Source organism: Camellia sinensis, chromosome 9 (genome assembly GCF_055761805.1).
Source record: "Camellia sinensis isolate YWXY chromosome 9, ASM5576180v1, whole genome shotgun sequence".
Lineage (NCBI taxonomy): Eukaryota > Viridiplantae > Streptophyta > Magnoliopsida > Ericales > Theaceae > Camellia > Camellia sinensis.
The window spans coordinates 36,879,461-36,895,875 of record NC_138969.1 but is presented as its reverse complement, the minus strand read 5'-3'; the positions used below and the strand labels follow the sequence as shown (position 1 = coordinate 36,895,875).

Below are 16,415 nucleotides of genomic sequence, written 5' to 3'. Positions count from 1 at the left end.
GCCAATTGAGGGTCGGCAAAAGTAATTCGCGACCAAAATTGTGGTTGGTCGGCAAAAGTTGGATTTCGCGACTAAATTTTTGGTCGCTAAATATTTAATTACCGCGACTAATTTATTTTGTCGCCAAAGCACTTTGGTCGCGAAAAGTAATATTTTCCCGACCAAAAAGTTTGGTCGCCAATTGTGACATTCCGCGACCAAAAATTTTGGTCGCCAATCGTGACATTCCGCGACCAAAAAATTTTGGTCGCCAATCATGACATTCCGCGACCAAAAAGTTTGGTCGTCAATTGTGACATTCCACGACCAAAAAAGGTTTTGGTCGCCATTTGTTACTTTTCGCGACCAAAACTTTTGGTCGGTAAAAGTAAGTTTCCACGACCAAGAACTGTTTTGGTCGGTAATAGATGTATTTTTTGCGACCAAAACTCTTGGTCGACAATTGTCATTTTTTGCGAAAAAAAATAATTTATTTGTCGCGACTAATAAATTGGTCGCCAAAACAGGAAAACAATACACCTGTAATTCTTAATAATTCATTCAATCCATAATAAAGCTATAATTTTAAAGCATTATTCAAATTAACTGAATCATTAACATTCGAAACAATACATAATTCATTAACATTCGACACAATACAACTATTCTAAGTTTTCATTCACAAGTCACACCCATCTAGCATAACAAATTGAAACAATACATAATTCAGATTTACAGCATCAGGAAAATTGCTTAATCCACTAAGTTGCCTTGATAGCCAATCAAAAAGATCCTTGCGCCCTTCCGTGCCACGCTTCGCATCCATCAAAGCAGTAGTGATGTAAGGCACCTAATAAAGAAACAGAATTGGAAAATTTACTAATGAATGGGGCAGCAGATGCACTAATTCGCTCATCATAGGAACTGTGGTCAACCTGCAGCTCTGAAACAGGGGGAACTGAAGGCTGAACAGACACTAATGATTGTTCTGGATTACTATGTACTGCTTCAATGCGTAAAACTTCTTTTGAAAAGCATTTTTGGAAAGATTGAGATAGATGGGATGCTGCTGCTGGCTGTGGTTCTTCAAGTGCATCAGTTAATGCCTCACCGATCAAGGATGAACTGGAGGCCTTGATTGTGCTTGTATGCAGATCTAGCTTTGACTGGTTGAATGGCTCTGGTAGCGTTCCCTCTGGAACTTCCCCCTGAATGCTAAGAGATATTGTTAATTACGCAAGCTATGCCAAAAAAAATCAGGATGACAGTGCAAGCAAAACAAAAGACAGATGATTATAGACAATAATATCTTTAAAAGTACATCAGAGGCAAAATGCAGATATAGAATATAGACCAAATTGTTCTTAAAACGCAAAGCCAACTTCCTAACTGGGGACAATCATTCATACTTCTGGTTCAGACCATCAAAAAGTCGCAGGACGCGTCTCTAACTTGTCACCATGACACTAATACTGATAACTGAACTAGAGTTTTGCATTCTACACAATTAAATAGTGTAGTGAAAATTGATTATGCTGAAATTTGGGAATGATGTACAGAATTAGGTTTTAATTTGTGAAATTGGCACCTTTCTGTGTAATTTGGTCTGTCAAATTTATTCTTTGTTTGGGTTAATTGATGTTAGAAATTAGGATTCGAATTGCCAACCCAACAAAACCGACCACACCAAACCTCCCACTACAAAACCAAAAGATTCAGTTATTTGTATAGTATGGTCAGTTTCATTACCATTTTATAGGAAACCAACATGTTCAGTATGGGGCCAATTTTGCTTTATAAACTGTCCGAACCAAACCAATTACACACTTACATACAGGTTCACGAAATCAATCTTAAAACTTCATAGAAAAATATGTATACCTCATGATGGGCTTTAAAGAAATCCAATAGTCTACCCTGAAAGACCTTCCTCGTGTGTGAATTCCCACTAGCCAATTTCAGCATGCCCTCATTCTTAATAGCATCAACATTCATAGTAACATGAAGATCAGGCTTCATACAACAAGGTCGCTCATCATGTACAAGTACCTTCTTTATCTCAATCACTTCAGGCAAAATAAACTTCAATTGTGCTAAATGACCATGGGAGAACCTCCTACAAAAATTAAATCATGACATTACAAATCTAATGAAAAGGATTAAAAAAGAAATCCTCTGGCAATATAGAAGTTTATGTGCTTTATGTCAAAAAGTTTAAGAAACAAATAAATTCATTAATCTAATACAAATAAAATGCCATAGGAATTTTGAATTAAGCTCACAGTTTTCATTGTCTTGCCTTTTTCTTTTCAACAAAAAATGGAAACGAATAACAGGAATAGACAAACAGTCAAGGTAAAAAAGACCTTATAATTGACGATTTGGACCCATATCACTAATTATTTAGATATGGCTTTTCTATACCAAGAAGAATCCTAGAATTCAGCTAAACTGATTTATTAAAATGGTAACATCATAAATTATTAAACCTGGTTCAGTGTAACTATTTAGATATAGCATCATAAATTATAAATTATTTAGATATAGCAGATTTGACAACTTGGCTGAATGGCTTTCCATCTTCTACCTCGCTCATTACATAACCCAGCGTACCTATTCACATACAAGGATATGAAACAAAATGATAAAATTACAACTTAAAAAACGAAGCATGTTCGATATATGCAAGCAAGCATGAAGAAGAAATAAGACATTTCAAAAAAAAATAAAAAAATAAATTTAGTTAATGTAACTTGCTTTTTCTTTAATTAGTAAGGGATTTGGGTGGGGGTGTTTGAAGACAGTGTCATTTTCTTGGGAAAAAAAATTATATTTACAGATAATCAAAAGGCACATAGTGGAACATTGCAGTGGAGAATCTGTACAAGATCATTGACAGAACAGAAATGAAGTTGCAGGTTAAATTTTCTGTAATTCTGATAAATAAATAAAAGACATTAAACTCCTTTCCCTTTAAAAATTATATTATGAAATTACTATTCAAAGTGAGTCCTCTTCACTACTTATTTCTCTTGTTTCAAACTGCTATATGTTACAGTTTTGTCTTTTTCTGAATACAACTAAGAAAGCCAGAAAGATAAGATATTACACCACAATATAGACTATTTTGATTCTCCTTGTATATTAGTTTGTTGATAACCTCACTAAAGTTTACATAATAGTATGCATTAGTCTGGATCTCAGGATCCTCGTCATTCATGCATTAGAAATACTATGAAAGAATATAAGACAATTCTATTAATTTTTAACATGAGAGCAATCCTGATGAAATTTAATTGTGGATATAGTATTCCCCACACCCTAAAATTTCACCATCAAATCTGAAATAAATCAATAGAGAATGCCAACTTCCCTAAATGCATGGAACTAGGCAATATTATGGCTGGCAAGGATCTGCAAACAATATCCCCTAACAATGTTCATGAGCCAGTCCTCACACAAAATTAGCCACATGATATGACTGATAAACAATTGGACATGCATGTTGCAAATCAACACTTTTCTATATGTATATAGTAGCAAAAACCATATAGTTCAAAAGGACGAAAAAATAAAGTCTTCAAAATTGCCTCACATTATACGGACATTTCTATATAAGAAGATTATCCATCTAAGACAGAAGATGACACGACATGAGCAAGGGAACCATGTAGGATATGCGACTTACTCACCCACTAGCATAACATTCCTAGTGCTATCATCCAGTGCATGAAGAAACGCCGCTATGCCTAATTTATTTGTAGTCTCATATCCTTCATAGATATTCCAAAATAAGTGCACATAACCATATCTTAGTAATTTGCATAGAAGCAGTATCTTATCTCAAGTCATGGATGACAAGAGATTGGTCTTGGTGATAATCAGTTATTTCCTCATATCCTTAGATGGAAGAAGTATACATGGCTAATAACTAGAGAATGCATTGAACATGCGTACCCACCAATATAAATAAATATATAGATTGAGTACCTTATTCCCAATAGTCTTATGGAATCAGATGCCAAAGTCATATCTGAAATGTATTCTTCATGAACATCAAAAGAGTTGCAGCAAGTACGCTGCCTGGTATCCCAAACCTGCATTAAAGTGAAAATGAAGAAATAAAGGTGTAAGCAAACAAATTAAGATTAAGTTTCTCCAGCACTCCACAGGGTCATAACCATAAACAGTTAAACAAAAATCATGGAACACCTCAAGGGAGAAAAATAGCATTATTTTTGTTCTTTCAAATTACAATGTTATATAGAATCATAATGTTCACAAGTTTGACTTTCTGCTGAAGTTGGCATACATAATTCATCTAATCAATGTATCGGTTCTTTTGTACTATAGAACTTGATCAGTGTTGTTGTAAAACTTCATTGATATCGTTTAATAACAAAAGATAAATTGTAGCTTTTTTCTCCTGCTCTAGTCTCTGTCAAACTTATCCTCTCTTGCAACTTTTAATTAATAGCATAAATATATACGTATATATATATATATAAACAAATCAATCTCTGCAAAAATGCAAAACATATAATCCAACCTTATAAGCTTTACTTCTTATCACAAATGGAAAAAGGTTTTGACCATTGTACTAATTGATAATATTGACAACGAAGAGTTGCTACCTGGTGATACGTGCTCCGTCTTGAGCATGGCGAGCAATCTTTTCTTCAACACTCTAAAACATACTAAGGACTTCAAATACCATCTATGAGGGATTAAAAAAAAAGTTCTAGACAGAAAATCATGAGATTGAGTCTCACCTCACGACGCTGAACAGTACCCCCATATCCAGTAGCTTGGCAGAATCTCCTGACATCGTTTTTGAAATAAAAAGAAAACTTGTTTTTGGTTAGTGAGAGTGTATTTTGAAATAAAATAAACAAATAAATAAAATCAAGATAGGAAAAGATGAAAGCAGAGAGCTTTCCATTTTTGTAAAAAAACACTAATAGATGCAATCACTATCCCTTTGCTCTGTTTCTCGGCAACCAAACAAATGTTAAATAAACAAGATCGACATAGCCAAAAAACTATTTTAAATTTAATAATAAGCTTCTTGATATCTATAGATTCTCTTTCTTTTTCATGTGCTACCAAGATCCAAGATATATATACATAAGGTTTACAGTAATCAGTTCTGAATTCTGATAATTTTCCAACCAGTTGCTGTCAAATACACTGTTAGAGAGGGACAACATATATTTTGGGGAGATATGGGGGCAAGGCATCATAAATAAGCTTCGGCCCTGAGGGAACACTCCATGACCCTACAATCCACTGATAATTCATGCTAACTTTTCATATCATGCTCCCCACCCCATCATCACACAAAGTGTTTGGCCAAAAAGAAAAGAAAAGAAAATAATAAGAAGGGGGTAGCCCAATGGCCAATGGTTTGAAAAATAATTTTGTTCACAATCCTCTTTCTTGGGTGAAATCAGGAGAGTTTTGTTCACCTAATTAGACTTATTAGGGGCTTTAACCATTGTAGGGTTCTTTCAATTCAAAAAATTACACAAATAGTGTATAGAAAAACTTTATTATTTAATTATGGTAAAGCATGATTAGCAATTACATTTTTTTTTTCAAATCTTTATTGCTAATAAAGTTTTTACTTAGGATTAGACAATTACACATTGTATAAAAAAAATGTAATTACTAACCACATTTTACTATAAAGTTTGTTCGTATACTATTTTATTTAATTTTGAACTTAAAAAAAATACAATGGTTAAAGGTCTTACCTTCATTCTTTCTCAGTTTTTGCTAAATAAGCCAGGCAGAGCAAGACCAGAAAGAAAAGATCATCACAAGAGTTCCTAACACCACTTTTCACAGATCCCACCATGATCATGAGTCATGATTATTCATCCATCCATCCCAGAAGAGGGTCCACATTAGAAGTATGAAAGAAATTATAGAGAAGACCAATCACCTCAACCCCAACCACCTCAAATCTTATTGTACTTTTTAATTACACAAAATTACATAAAGATATCAATCTCAACTTTTGAGGCAACGCAATAATTTAGTTATTAGATTACTGTGTTTAATGAATCTTTCACTTTTTGGAGGTTGCACCTGTATCCAGTTTATGGCTCTATAGTATGAACAAATTATGAATTTAAAAATTATAAAAGAGCATAATTATCAACAAAAGCTTGGAAGCAAAAGGAAAGAGCTAAAGAGCATTTATCAAACTGACAAGTGTATGGAATTCAAATGAAAAAGCTAAAGTAGATTGCCATCTGCCATAAAGTGTAATCATCCCCACAAATTTGTATTTGAGAGAAAAGAAAAGAAACCTAAAATCAAGGCCAAAAAAGCAAAAGCTAAAGCTAAAGAAACCTTTAACAAAATGGATCCATAAAATTAATGAATAAAATACAAAGCAAAATGAAAATACCTTCGTGTAGCTTAAGCTATCAGTCCATTACAAGCTTGTTGAGTTCTATCAGTCCATGGAGGCAAACCAACATTGACAGAAGAATTAAGCATGTGGGTATCTGAAGAACTTGTGAATTTGCCCTTCTTAGACCACAACCAGATCTTGGAGACCGAAAAGCTTTCACCTTTGCTTCTACTGCTTATTTTCTTCCCCTCTGCATCTCCATCAGCAGTGAAATTCACATTTTGTCCTCCTCTCCCTTTCACAAATTTCCCAAATTTCCCAAACCCAAACCCAAACCCAAATTTCCCAAATTTCACAAACCTAAATTTCCCAAGAGCTTCAACAGGCAGGCTTCAAGAACAAATCACAAAATCCCCAAATTTCAGAATCAATTTAGAACAAATCAAACCCAAATTTCAGTCAAGCAAAAATCAACCCAAATTTCACAAATTTAAATAAATTTCTGAAACGAATTTAGAAAATAAAGACCTGGATTCCAGTTTGATTGATGAACTTCTTCTTTGGGATTGATTTGCAGATGAACTTCTTCTTTGGGATCGATTTGCAACCGTAGTTAATCCCAGTTGACTTCTCTGCTGCAATACAAAACATATATATATATATATATATACATAAACCCTAAAACCATCTTAAAACCCCAAATTAATGACACTGAACAACACGGTCATACAAAATCAACTCACATGTCGTCGATGGAGATAGTGGCCTAGAAGATGAATCGAGTAGGGCCATTCGTCCTGGAATGTAATCCCCTGCGTTGAAACCTAGAGCGAGAGAGAGAGAGAGAGAGAGAGAGAGAGAGTAAATTAGGGTTTGATAAGAAGAGAGATCAATAATAGAATAGAAGGATGGGTAGTGTATGTACCTGGAGGATGAGGTCGTGATATCGGCGATCTTGTCGTAGGATTTGGAAGCCATTGCGTCGCTGTGGATCGCTCACGACGGTTAGATCTCGGCCTAGGATTCAAATCTGATTTAGATTTCGATGATCTTCTCGGATCCGGCAGAGGTACCAGTGGAGGAGGAGGAGAAGGAGGAGGATCATCGACGGCGGTGGGTGTTTAGAAGAGAGAGAGAGAGAGAGAGAGAGAGAGGCACCAGCGGAGGACGGAGGAGGATCATCGACGGCAGTGGGGATCTGCGGCGGTGGCCGTGGCGATCTGTGCCGGTGGTGGTGGTCTGCGGTGAGGTGAGGCTTGGTGATGAAGGAGAATCTGTGTGAGAGGTTTGAACAAATGGTTGTAAACAGAGGGGGCGGTGAAATATATCCCAATAAAAAAACATTTCACCTTTAGCGACTAAATTTGTTTTTTGTCGCAGAATCTTAACATATAACGACTAAAATTTGGTCGGCCATTGGCTACCAGTGCATTTAGATATCAAAACGACGTCGTTTTGATATCTGCGACTAAATTGTGTTAGTCGCTAAAAGATTTTACTGTTCCCGCCCAATTTTTCACCTCCTGACATCATTTTTAGCGACTAATATTTTAAATTGGTCGCGAAAAATCACCTTTTTGCAACAAAATTACTTTAGTCGGTAATAGTATCAACGTTTAGCTACAAAATATTTTTTGGTCGGCAAATGTTATTTTTTTGCGACAAAAATTTTTTTGGTCGGCAAAAGTGGTCGGCAAATATGTAAATTCTTGTAGTGTAAGGTGCATCAAGGATTTTACTCAATTTACACTTCAAATGATCCAAGATCACCATTCACTAATACTAGTGCTAGAGACCAGGTAAATTTGATAAATCATTTATTTATGAAGTAATGTTTTTACACTAGCCTTCTCTTTATTGGTGTGCATTGGATTTCATCAATAAAGTTTTATTTTCCCAAAAAAAAAAATCTCTTCAGAATGAAATAGCTGCAGAGCCTAAAATAGACACTTCAAAGATTGCCAAAAATGAAAAACATGTATAGATTCAAACTTAGTGTGATACGGGCACACTCTGAATGAATGTGGTGCACACATTTTATTTTCTCCACACCTTTGGGTAACTTTCTGAGCTCTGGAGCATTAATGTGAACACGTTTTATATTCTCATTATTTTTTATGGTAATTTCTGGCTCCCTAACATTATTGTTTGATAGAGATAGTGGACAAGAATTTCTTTAATTTTTGAGAAAAATGTCAAACTAACATTGTATTTTCATCATATTATATTTTAGGTTCTTGAAAAGGTCGAAAGACTTGTAGAAGAACACATGGATGAAGAAATCAGAATAACTATAGTTGGCCACAGCTTGGGTGCAGCAATTGCAACCCTAAATGCAGTTGACATAGTAGCTAATGGATTGAACATGTCTATAAACCAACAAAACAAGGCCTATCGTGTCACCGCCTTTGTGTTTGCAAGCCCTAGAGTTGGAAATTCAAGCTTCATAAAAAATCTTATCAGGTTTGAAAGATCTTCGAGTTCTAGGTGTTCGTAATGCCCTTGATATTGCTCCAAAGGTTCCATTGATAGGCTACAAAAACGTGGGTGACAAATTGGCCATTAACACTACCAAGTCAGAGTACTTGAAGTGTCCTGGAAATTTCCAAAGTTGGCATAACTTGGAGGCTTACCTACACGGTGTTGCAGGTACACAAGGATTAAGTACCAGCTTCTTGGCGAGTTGAGAAGAACAAAGGCATGGTTCCACAAGCGGACGGTTCTTGGAAATTGATGGACCATGAGCCAGATAATCCAGAAGATGAGTTCTTAAGCTCTTAGAAATTGATGGACCATGAGCGAAATCATCAAAAAGATGATTTCTTGATATTTTTTTTTTTTAGGTACATTTTCTTGATATTTAATATGGCTGAGAAACTGATCAAAACTTAATCTCTATAATTTAATTGGAGTTGTTTATGTACTCATAAGTAAATGTTTCATTAATTAAATTATGTTTTATCAACCTAGATATGAGTGTATGTGGAATTTTGTGTAGTAGCTTAGGTTTTGGATTCGATGTTGTTGTCAAGCTTTCCTTCGAGCTTTGCTTATCGCCCTTTAGTGCTTCTTTTTTTTTTTTTTTTTGCAATAAGTCTGGCTTGTCCCCAAAAAAAAGTTGGTAGGTAGTATGTTTCATTAATCCAATAAACCTGACCATAGTTAAAGAATCTAACCTGTTTGGTTTCTATTTTTTGTTTTTATTTTTTGAAACACACAAAAAACCGTGTTTTAAAAATATTTTTGAGAAAATTTTGTGAAAATAGCACACTTTAGGAAACACCAAAAAATTATTTTTGAATTTTTGAAATTTGTTCGCACCAAAGTAAATTGATAATCTAAACAATGGGTGGTTTAAGCTTGTAATATTTTTTTGTATGCCACAACACAAAAAATGAAAAAATAAATGACAGTACAGCCAAACAATTCCTCAGTTTTTTTTCCAATGAAAACTACATTATTAATTTTGGCATACCTATAATCATTCCTAAGATGAGGGCAAAGAATGAATAAATCCATCACATTCTCCTTAAACTGATTGTTAAATTATTCATATTTTGTTTATTTTTATGTTTGATATGTATTCCAGAACATAAATGAAAGAAATTGAAATATGGATGTGAAAAGGTCTTATAATTAAATGGGAGAATTAAATCACAACTTAGCGTCTAGTTTAATGGACAATTGGTTTGATCTCATTTGTAAGAAATTTATGTATGGAAGACTCTATTCAAAACTCGCGAGGGTTTTCATGAGTGGTTGATTGTTGTACCTTTTGGGCTATCAACGTACCTAGCACTTTCATGCACTTAAGGAACTAAGTATTATGGTTTTTTTACACATAATTCAACATATAATTACCCGTAAAACATCCAATTACTATTGAATAATTACCAATGAAACACATCTAATCCAACAACACGAAAGAATAATAATTCATCACTAAATTTTTAATTTTTTTGCTAAAAATTCAATGATAATACTTTTGACAAATAAAATATTTTATTCTTAAAAAGTGATATTATCTCTAAATTTTTGTCTTAAAACTTTTAATATATTGTAGTGTTGTAGCTGAGATTTTTTTATTATATTTTGTTCATATGCATTATTATTATTTTGTCTTTAAAACTTTATTATCATATGATACATTATTATTATTTTGTCTTTACAGCTTTATTGATAGCATCAAACATACCTAAAATATGGATAACATCAATAAAGCGAAGGCAAAGAGCAAAAAGTATCACGGAGTATCCCTTCATCCCAGCTATCCTTCATCCCAACTAGACAAACACCCTATCATATGCTAACTATTTTCTCATTTTGGCCCTTAAAGTTTTTTTTTTTTTTTTTTTTTTACTTGGCCTTTCATATTTCAAGTTTGTCTCAGTTTACTCTTAAAACTAATTTTGTTCAAAATTAGACAGAAAATGTCACATTAATTGTATGCAAATAATTTTGTGAACTCATTAAGGTATATATTGCTGACCAAATAATTTTGTAGAAGAAAAGAAGAATTTAGTGATGAAAAATCATAATCCATTGCCAATGATCAACCATTTCCAACGATAGACTTCGTCACATAACAGCTTATTCTATTTATTTAATAATTAGATATATAGCTTAGGGTTCAATGATTGTTTTTGAACAATTCAATATATTCAGAAATTGTCATTCGACTCATGGTCCATCAACTTCCAAGAGCCATCTGGTTGTTGAACCATACCTTTATTATTCTCACACCACCATGAAGGTGGTATAAAATTGTCATCATTTAAAGCATCTGATTGTTTGTTAACAAGTGCAATATCGTGTTAAATTTCCAACTCGAATCCTCCTTTTGATCCTTGTGTACCTGCAACACCATGCAAGTAAGCTTCCAAGTTATGCCAACTTTGCAGATTTCCAAGACTCTTCAAGTACTCCGACTAGGTAGTATTAATCTCCGATTCTTCACCCACTTCTGAGTATCCTATCAATAGACAGTTTGGAACTGTTGAATCCACACCATGTGAAGTTGTTTTTTAGTAGTCAAGAATGAAGGCTGCAGATCTGGGCTACAGATTTGCTGAAGATTTTCAAATCTAGGGTGGTTGTGTTAATGGCTCTTTATTTATTTTTTGGTAGTTGGTTGTTAGCAAGCATCTCTTCCATTTGTTTATAAAGGAGAAAGTTGTGAGAAGTGTATCTGTGAGTTGAGTTTTTTTTTTTTGCAAAGAAAAATTTCATTAACAACATGAAATTAAAGGTACAGGAAGACGACATGCTTTGAGAGAGATTCGGAAGTATAAAAATACCCCTACTACTGCTACTCGCATCCATACAACCAACCCCTTGGCCTCACGTTTTTTTTTTTTTAAGCAAAAAAGTTAAGAAGAACTTAACTCTAAAAAAAAAAAAAAAAAAAACCCACAAAATCAGCCCACAAAACCCAAAGCCACAGCCAAAACCCAAGACCAAATCCCAAAAAAAAAAAATTACAACTAAACTTTACCGCCCACCTGCAATTTTGAAAACTAAATCATACACCTATGCAGATTCAACTCCCAACGTCCACTGCTACACTCCCACGCCTGACAACTTCCAACGCCCAATGCCCACCTGCTACTGCTGCTAAAACTTTTCCCCAACCTGCTGCACGCTCCTCTGCACCTACCGAGGATGTTCGCTGGCCAAAAACTCCATAGCCACCGTCTCCATGGCTGGAAAAACTCCATTGCCTGACATCTCCAAGCTGCTATACTCCATGCTGCTAGACTCCCAAAACCCAGCCAAGGCCCACTCCGGACAACATGCTGCTACACCCAATGCCACACCTCACCTATGCTGCTGAACCAACCCTTGACCCACTTTCACGGTCGGAACTTGTTTTCTGAATCAAAACTCCGTACAACACCTAAGCAGCTTACTCCTCTTAACAACAACCACACATACTAATCAACCCGATTAATTTATTCACCCATGCTGCTGCCTACCAAACCCTACATCTGTGAGTTGAGTTGAGAGAGTGAGACTCCTCTTCCTCAGTTTTTTGTATTTGTTTTGATCACAGTGAACCTTTCTCTCTTTCTCCTGTGGGTTGAACCACGTAAATATTTGTGTCTTTGTTGTGTGTGATTGTTTGTACACCAAATTTGTGGGTGTGTTTAATCCTAACAGGAACAACATCTAGGGTATTACGGACACGTAGGACTCGGACATTTTTTAAACCAGAGAAGACCTCTTTGAAGCTTGAATCTCCAATTCTAGGGCTGCCAAACACAAAGGCAGTCACAGGACATGCCTTGTTTTGTCGGTTTCTAGGATTGTTCAATTCGTTGGCAGCTATATCAACTGCGTTTAGCGTTGCCATCACTCCGCCCAAACTATGGCCAACTACTGTTATGCTGATTTCTTCATCCTTGTATTCTTCTGCAAGTCTCCTAACCTCACCAAGAACCAAAAATATAATATGAGAAATAAAAAATAATATTGTTTTTGGTATTGCTTCCCAAAGAAATCATTGTATTTTACTTTTTCTTAAGTATAAGCTCTTTTTTTTTTATCACACACTTCATAATTTGTTTAGCGGTGAACTATATGCATCAATTAATGTACTAACTAGTGTGCCAACACTAGTTATGACATTATTATTAACCTCACTCATTACACAAATTACAAATACCAAAAATATCTTAAATTATGCCACATCATCAATTAGTATACTAGTTAATACACTAATTGGTGCATATAACATTATTCTTTGTCTAGATTATGAATATAATTTCTCTACATAAAAGCATGATTTTTTTAAAGTTACCTAGTCTCTAACACTAGTCTTGGTGAATGGTGATCTTGGATCGTTTGAGTTGTAGATAGAGTACCATACCCCACGCACCTTAGGCTCATGTTCCTCTCCAAGTATCTTTGAAGCTGAGACTAAAAGAAATTGCAAGTTATTAGCCCATTCCAAGGGTTGGATCGTTCCTCTCCAGGCAATCACAATGTCTCTCCTCTGCAAGTTAGCTTTCCCTTCATCTGTGGCCATCGCAACATATCCCATCCAATTTGATTCTTTGCTTTATTCCTCTAAAGTTTTTGAGATCAATGGACCAGGGACTTTGGTTGATGATGTCGAGTACAAATATTTAGTCACATGTTGCTTGAAGGGATTCCCTTGCTCCAAACCCACCATAGCAAAGAGGTCCTCCTTCACATATTGGCTACTTCCAGCATATTTAGACTCATTGCTAGAGATGAAGGTGTCATAAGTACAGGGGCGACGCCACAGCATAGCTTGTGGTGTCACTTGAACCCCCTCAATAGAAGAAAATTTATTTTGCTTTGCATATAATTGTTGTTTTAGAAATGTGTTATCATAACTAACCCCACTAAAAAAGTGACTTTGAACCCACAAATTTTTAGGCTTATTAATTATTTACAAATCAATTTCAACTTATCACATTGTACCAAACACTATTAGAATAGAGGAAATGGAATGATTATTCTATCAAAATATTCATTACTATGTTTGGTTGACTAAATAATTAATGAAAATTACATTACAAATGGAATAATTATTCACTATTGTAAGGGGATGATCATTCCATAAAGAGGCTAAATGAATGATCATAACATTCCATTTTATCTCATTCCAATAAATCAAATAAAGCATTACAACTTATTCAAAGCATTTTAAACATTAATATAAAACTCCATAATTTTAATAGCTAACTTTTATGTTTTTTTCAAATGGGACATTGAACCTACATAAAAATTAATCTTGGCTTACTTGTTTCTTTAAAATATTTTATAATATAAAATACAATATATATTTTTTGTTTTCGTTAGATATTTTTGCCTTTCAATTGACACCACTGACTTAAATTTCTAGAGTCGCCATTGCATAAGTAGCTTGAGCCATTTCTTTATTGTGAATAATGTACCCTCGAAGATCAATGTCCAAAGGGCCCTTTGGAAAGAGGTTTTATGCAGTAAGTACTATCATAATCGTAGCATTTGGTCACCAGTATCTGAGTCAAATCTCAGGGCTTCTAGAATTTGGAATGGCATCCTTTCAGTGGCTTCAAGCAATCCACTGTTGTGCAATTTCTTTCAATCAAGTTTGAGTATCACGATTGGGAATGGAAGGAAGGTCTCTGTTTGGAAAGATAGGTGGTTGGGGAATATCTGTTTGCAGTTGGTGTTTCCAAGGCTATTCCTGCTATCAGAAGAGAATGGTGGATCAGTGCAGGACATTAATAGTAACAGGGCTGTGTTAGGGGAGTGGAAGTTGAATTTTAGAAGATGTTTGTTCTCTTGGGAGTTGGAAGAGGTTGCCCATCTTCTTCATCTGTTGGAGTCTGCTCTTGTGCTTATTAATTCTGAAGTTGATTGCCTTAGGTGGACTGCTACTCCATCAGGTTTGTTCTCTGTTAAACAGGTCTATGAGTGGCTTAATCTTAACACTGGGTTAAGTCACCTGATTTGTTATGGAAGAACATTGCCCCTCCTAAGATGAAATTTATCAGCTGGTTGGCTTGGAAAGTTAAGCTCAAAACTACTCTGTTACTAAAAGATATGGGTGTATTGGATCAGAACACTTGCACCTTGTGCACTTTTTGTGGGTCTGAAGTCGAATCTAGGGATCATGTGGTAATTCATTGCGAAGGAGTGTGGAGAATATGGGCTGAGATTTTGGCTTGGATCGGAGTTCAAGGGGCATTACCTGGGTCTATCAACAATCTTTTGATTTTGTGGGAGCGAGTTAAATTCAAAGGGGTCAGTAAATTGGTTTGGGAGGCTGCTCCTGCTGCAATAATCTGGAATGTTTGGAAAGCTAGGAATGCATGCAAGTTTGAGGGGAAGAGATTCCATTGGTTGAGTATATTGGATGTTATCAAAATCAACATAGCTCTTTGGGTGAAGTATCACAGTAAAGGTATGCCTTTTTCTTTTAATGATATAGTCTTAAAGTTGAATTGTATCATGGGCTGCTGAGGTTCATTGGTCTTGCAGAGTTTTGGTAGGTGCTGGTCTGCTTGTGGCTTTGGCCTTTTGTTTTGGTGTTGTTTTGACTTCTTATGGTGGTTGTTCAATTGGTTGTAGTTCTCATCAACTAGTTGGCTGGATTACGCTGCATATGATTTGGCTGTGGTTTTGTGCCAACCTAGTTGGGATCGTAGCCTCCGCTTTGATGCTTATAGCATTTTTCAAGTGTCTTATTTTTTTTGCTTGCACCTTTATTGATGTTTGATGTAAGGTTTCACCTTGATTCTAAATCAATAAAGTTTTCTTTTTGCCAATCAAAAAAAAATTGTCCAAAGGGTCCAACAGGCCATTCCAGTTGTCTTCACCTCTGAGAACCCTCCATCTTTTAGCTTTGCTGCTCTTATTATCCATCTTGCTTCTACTTTTCTAAACCAATCCAACTATCAATTTATTTAATTGATGTTGGAACTGGATGGACATGTGTTGCACTCGTTGTATACCAGGCTTGAGAGGTACCTTGTTGATTATTATGTAATTTGTTCATATATATTTATCTTTGGTTGCAAAGTGAGAATGGTAGTTTGGTATTGTGCTGTTTCAACTACAATGGTACACACGACAATTGTCAAAATGACCATCTATCATTATTTTTGTTGGGCCTGCATATGATTTTACTTGCTTTTGGTGCTAACCTGGTTGGGATTCATCTTTCAACTTTGATGCATTATCCCCCAGCTTTGTTTTTGTAACCTTCCTTTATTTTTAATAAAATTTTATTTTGTCGATCAAAAAAAATTGACCATCTTTTTTATCCAATGTTGTTGTTAAGAAAATGCAAACTCTACATAAACTAAATACTAGTTTAGATCAAATCAAGACAATAATAACTTATTAATAGAAATGATATATCCCTCTAATTCGAGAGTTCTAAAATAGTACTAATGATGTGGAAAATCAAGAAATAAACAAATAAATAAATAAAGAAAAAAAACGAAGCTAAAACATCACATCACATGGGGATCCACACACCAATTAAAACTATTAGAACTCTTAATTTAGAACTTCCAATCTTTTTTCACTTGTTAATATGGATTTCATTTGA

The 16,415-nt window shown here is 35.0% G+C and overlaps 1 protein-coding gene and 2 pseudogenes across 4 annotated transcripts; 1 reads left to right on the top strand and 2 right to left on the bottom strand.

The window, feature by feature from the left end:
* Positions 1-9,568, top strand: part of LOC145799353 (phospholipase A1-IIgamma-like) — a 33,315-nt pseudogene extending 23,747 nt beyond the window's left edge.
* Positions 560-8,060, bottom strand: LOC145798550 (CDT1-like protein a, chloroplastic). 4 transcript variants are annotated; one of them, XR_014339549.1, is made up of 8 exons: positions 7,269-8,060; positions 7,087-7,167; positions 6,872-6,978; positions 6,398-6,719; positions 4,752-4,800; positions 3,970-4,666; positions 1,861-2,592; positions 560-1,187 (listed from the first exon to the last, which is right to left on the bottom strand). XR_014339549.1 is itself a non-coding variant. In XM_082886576.1 (8 exons), the coding sequence occupies exons 6-8, from the start codon at positions 4,080-4,082 to the stop codon at positions 1,087-1,089; spliced, it is 456 nt and encodes a 151-aa protein (XP_082742702.1). In that variant the 5' UTR covers positions 4,083-4,666; positions 4,752-4,800; positions 6,398-6,719; positions 6,872-6,978; positions 7,087-7,167; positions 7,269-8,060; the 3' UTR covers positions 560-1,086. The 4 variants fall into 4 exon arrangements, 3 of the variants coding, with proteins under 3 accessions (XP_082742702.1, XP_082742701.1, XP_082742700.1); XM_082886576.1 differs by having other exon boundaries at positions 560-1,194; positions 1,861-2,095; XM_082886575.1 differs by having other exon boundaries at positions 1,861-2,095; positions 3,970-4,076.
* A 2,821-nt stretch (positions 9,569-12,389) lies between the features above and the next one.
* LOC114290629 (phospholipase A1-IIgamma pseudogene) lies at positions 12,390-13,370 on the bottom strand (annotated as a pseudogene).
* Positions 13,371-16,415: the final 3,045 nt, after the last annotated feature.

Bases quoted from the DNA above. Each gene is read 5' to 3' on its own strand.
- LOC145798550 (XM_082886574.1), bottom strand. From the start codon at position 4,082: ATGCAGGTTTGGGATACCAGGCAGCGTACTTGCTGCAACTCTTTTGAT. The intron at 2,096-3,969 runs GTACTCAATCTA...TAATTTTTGTAG, and splicing joins ATAAGACTATTGGGAATAAG to GAGGTTCTCCCATGGTCATT. The intron at 1,188-1,860 runs GTATACATATTT...CTTAGCATTCAG, and splicing joins TCTTTAAAGCCCATCATGAG to GGGGAAGTTCCAGAGGGAAC.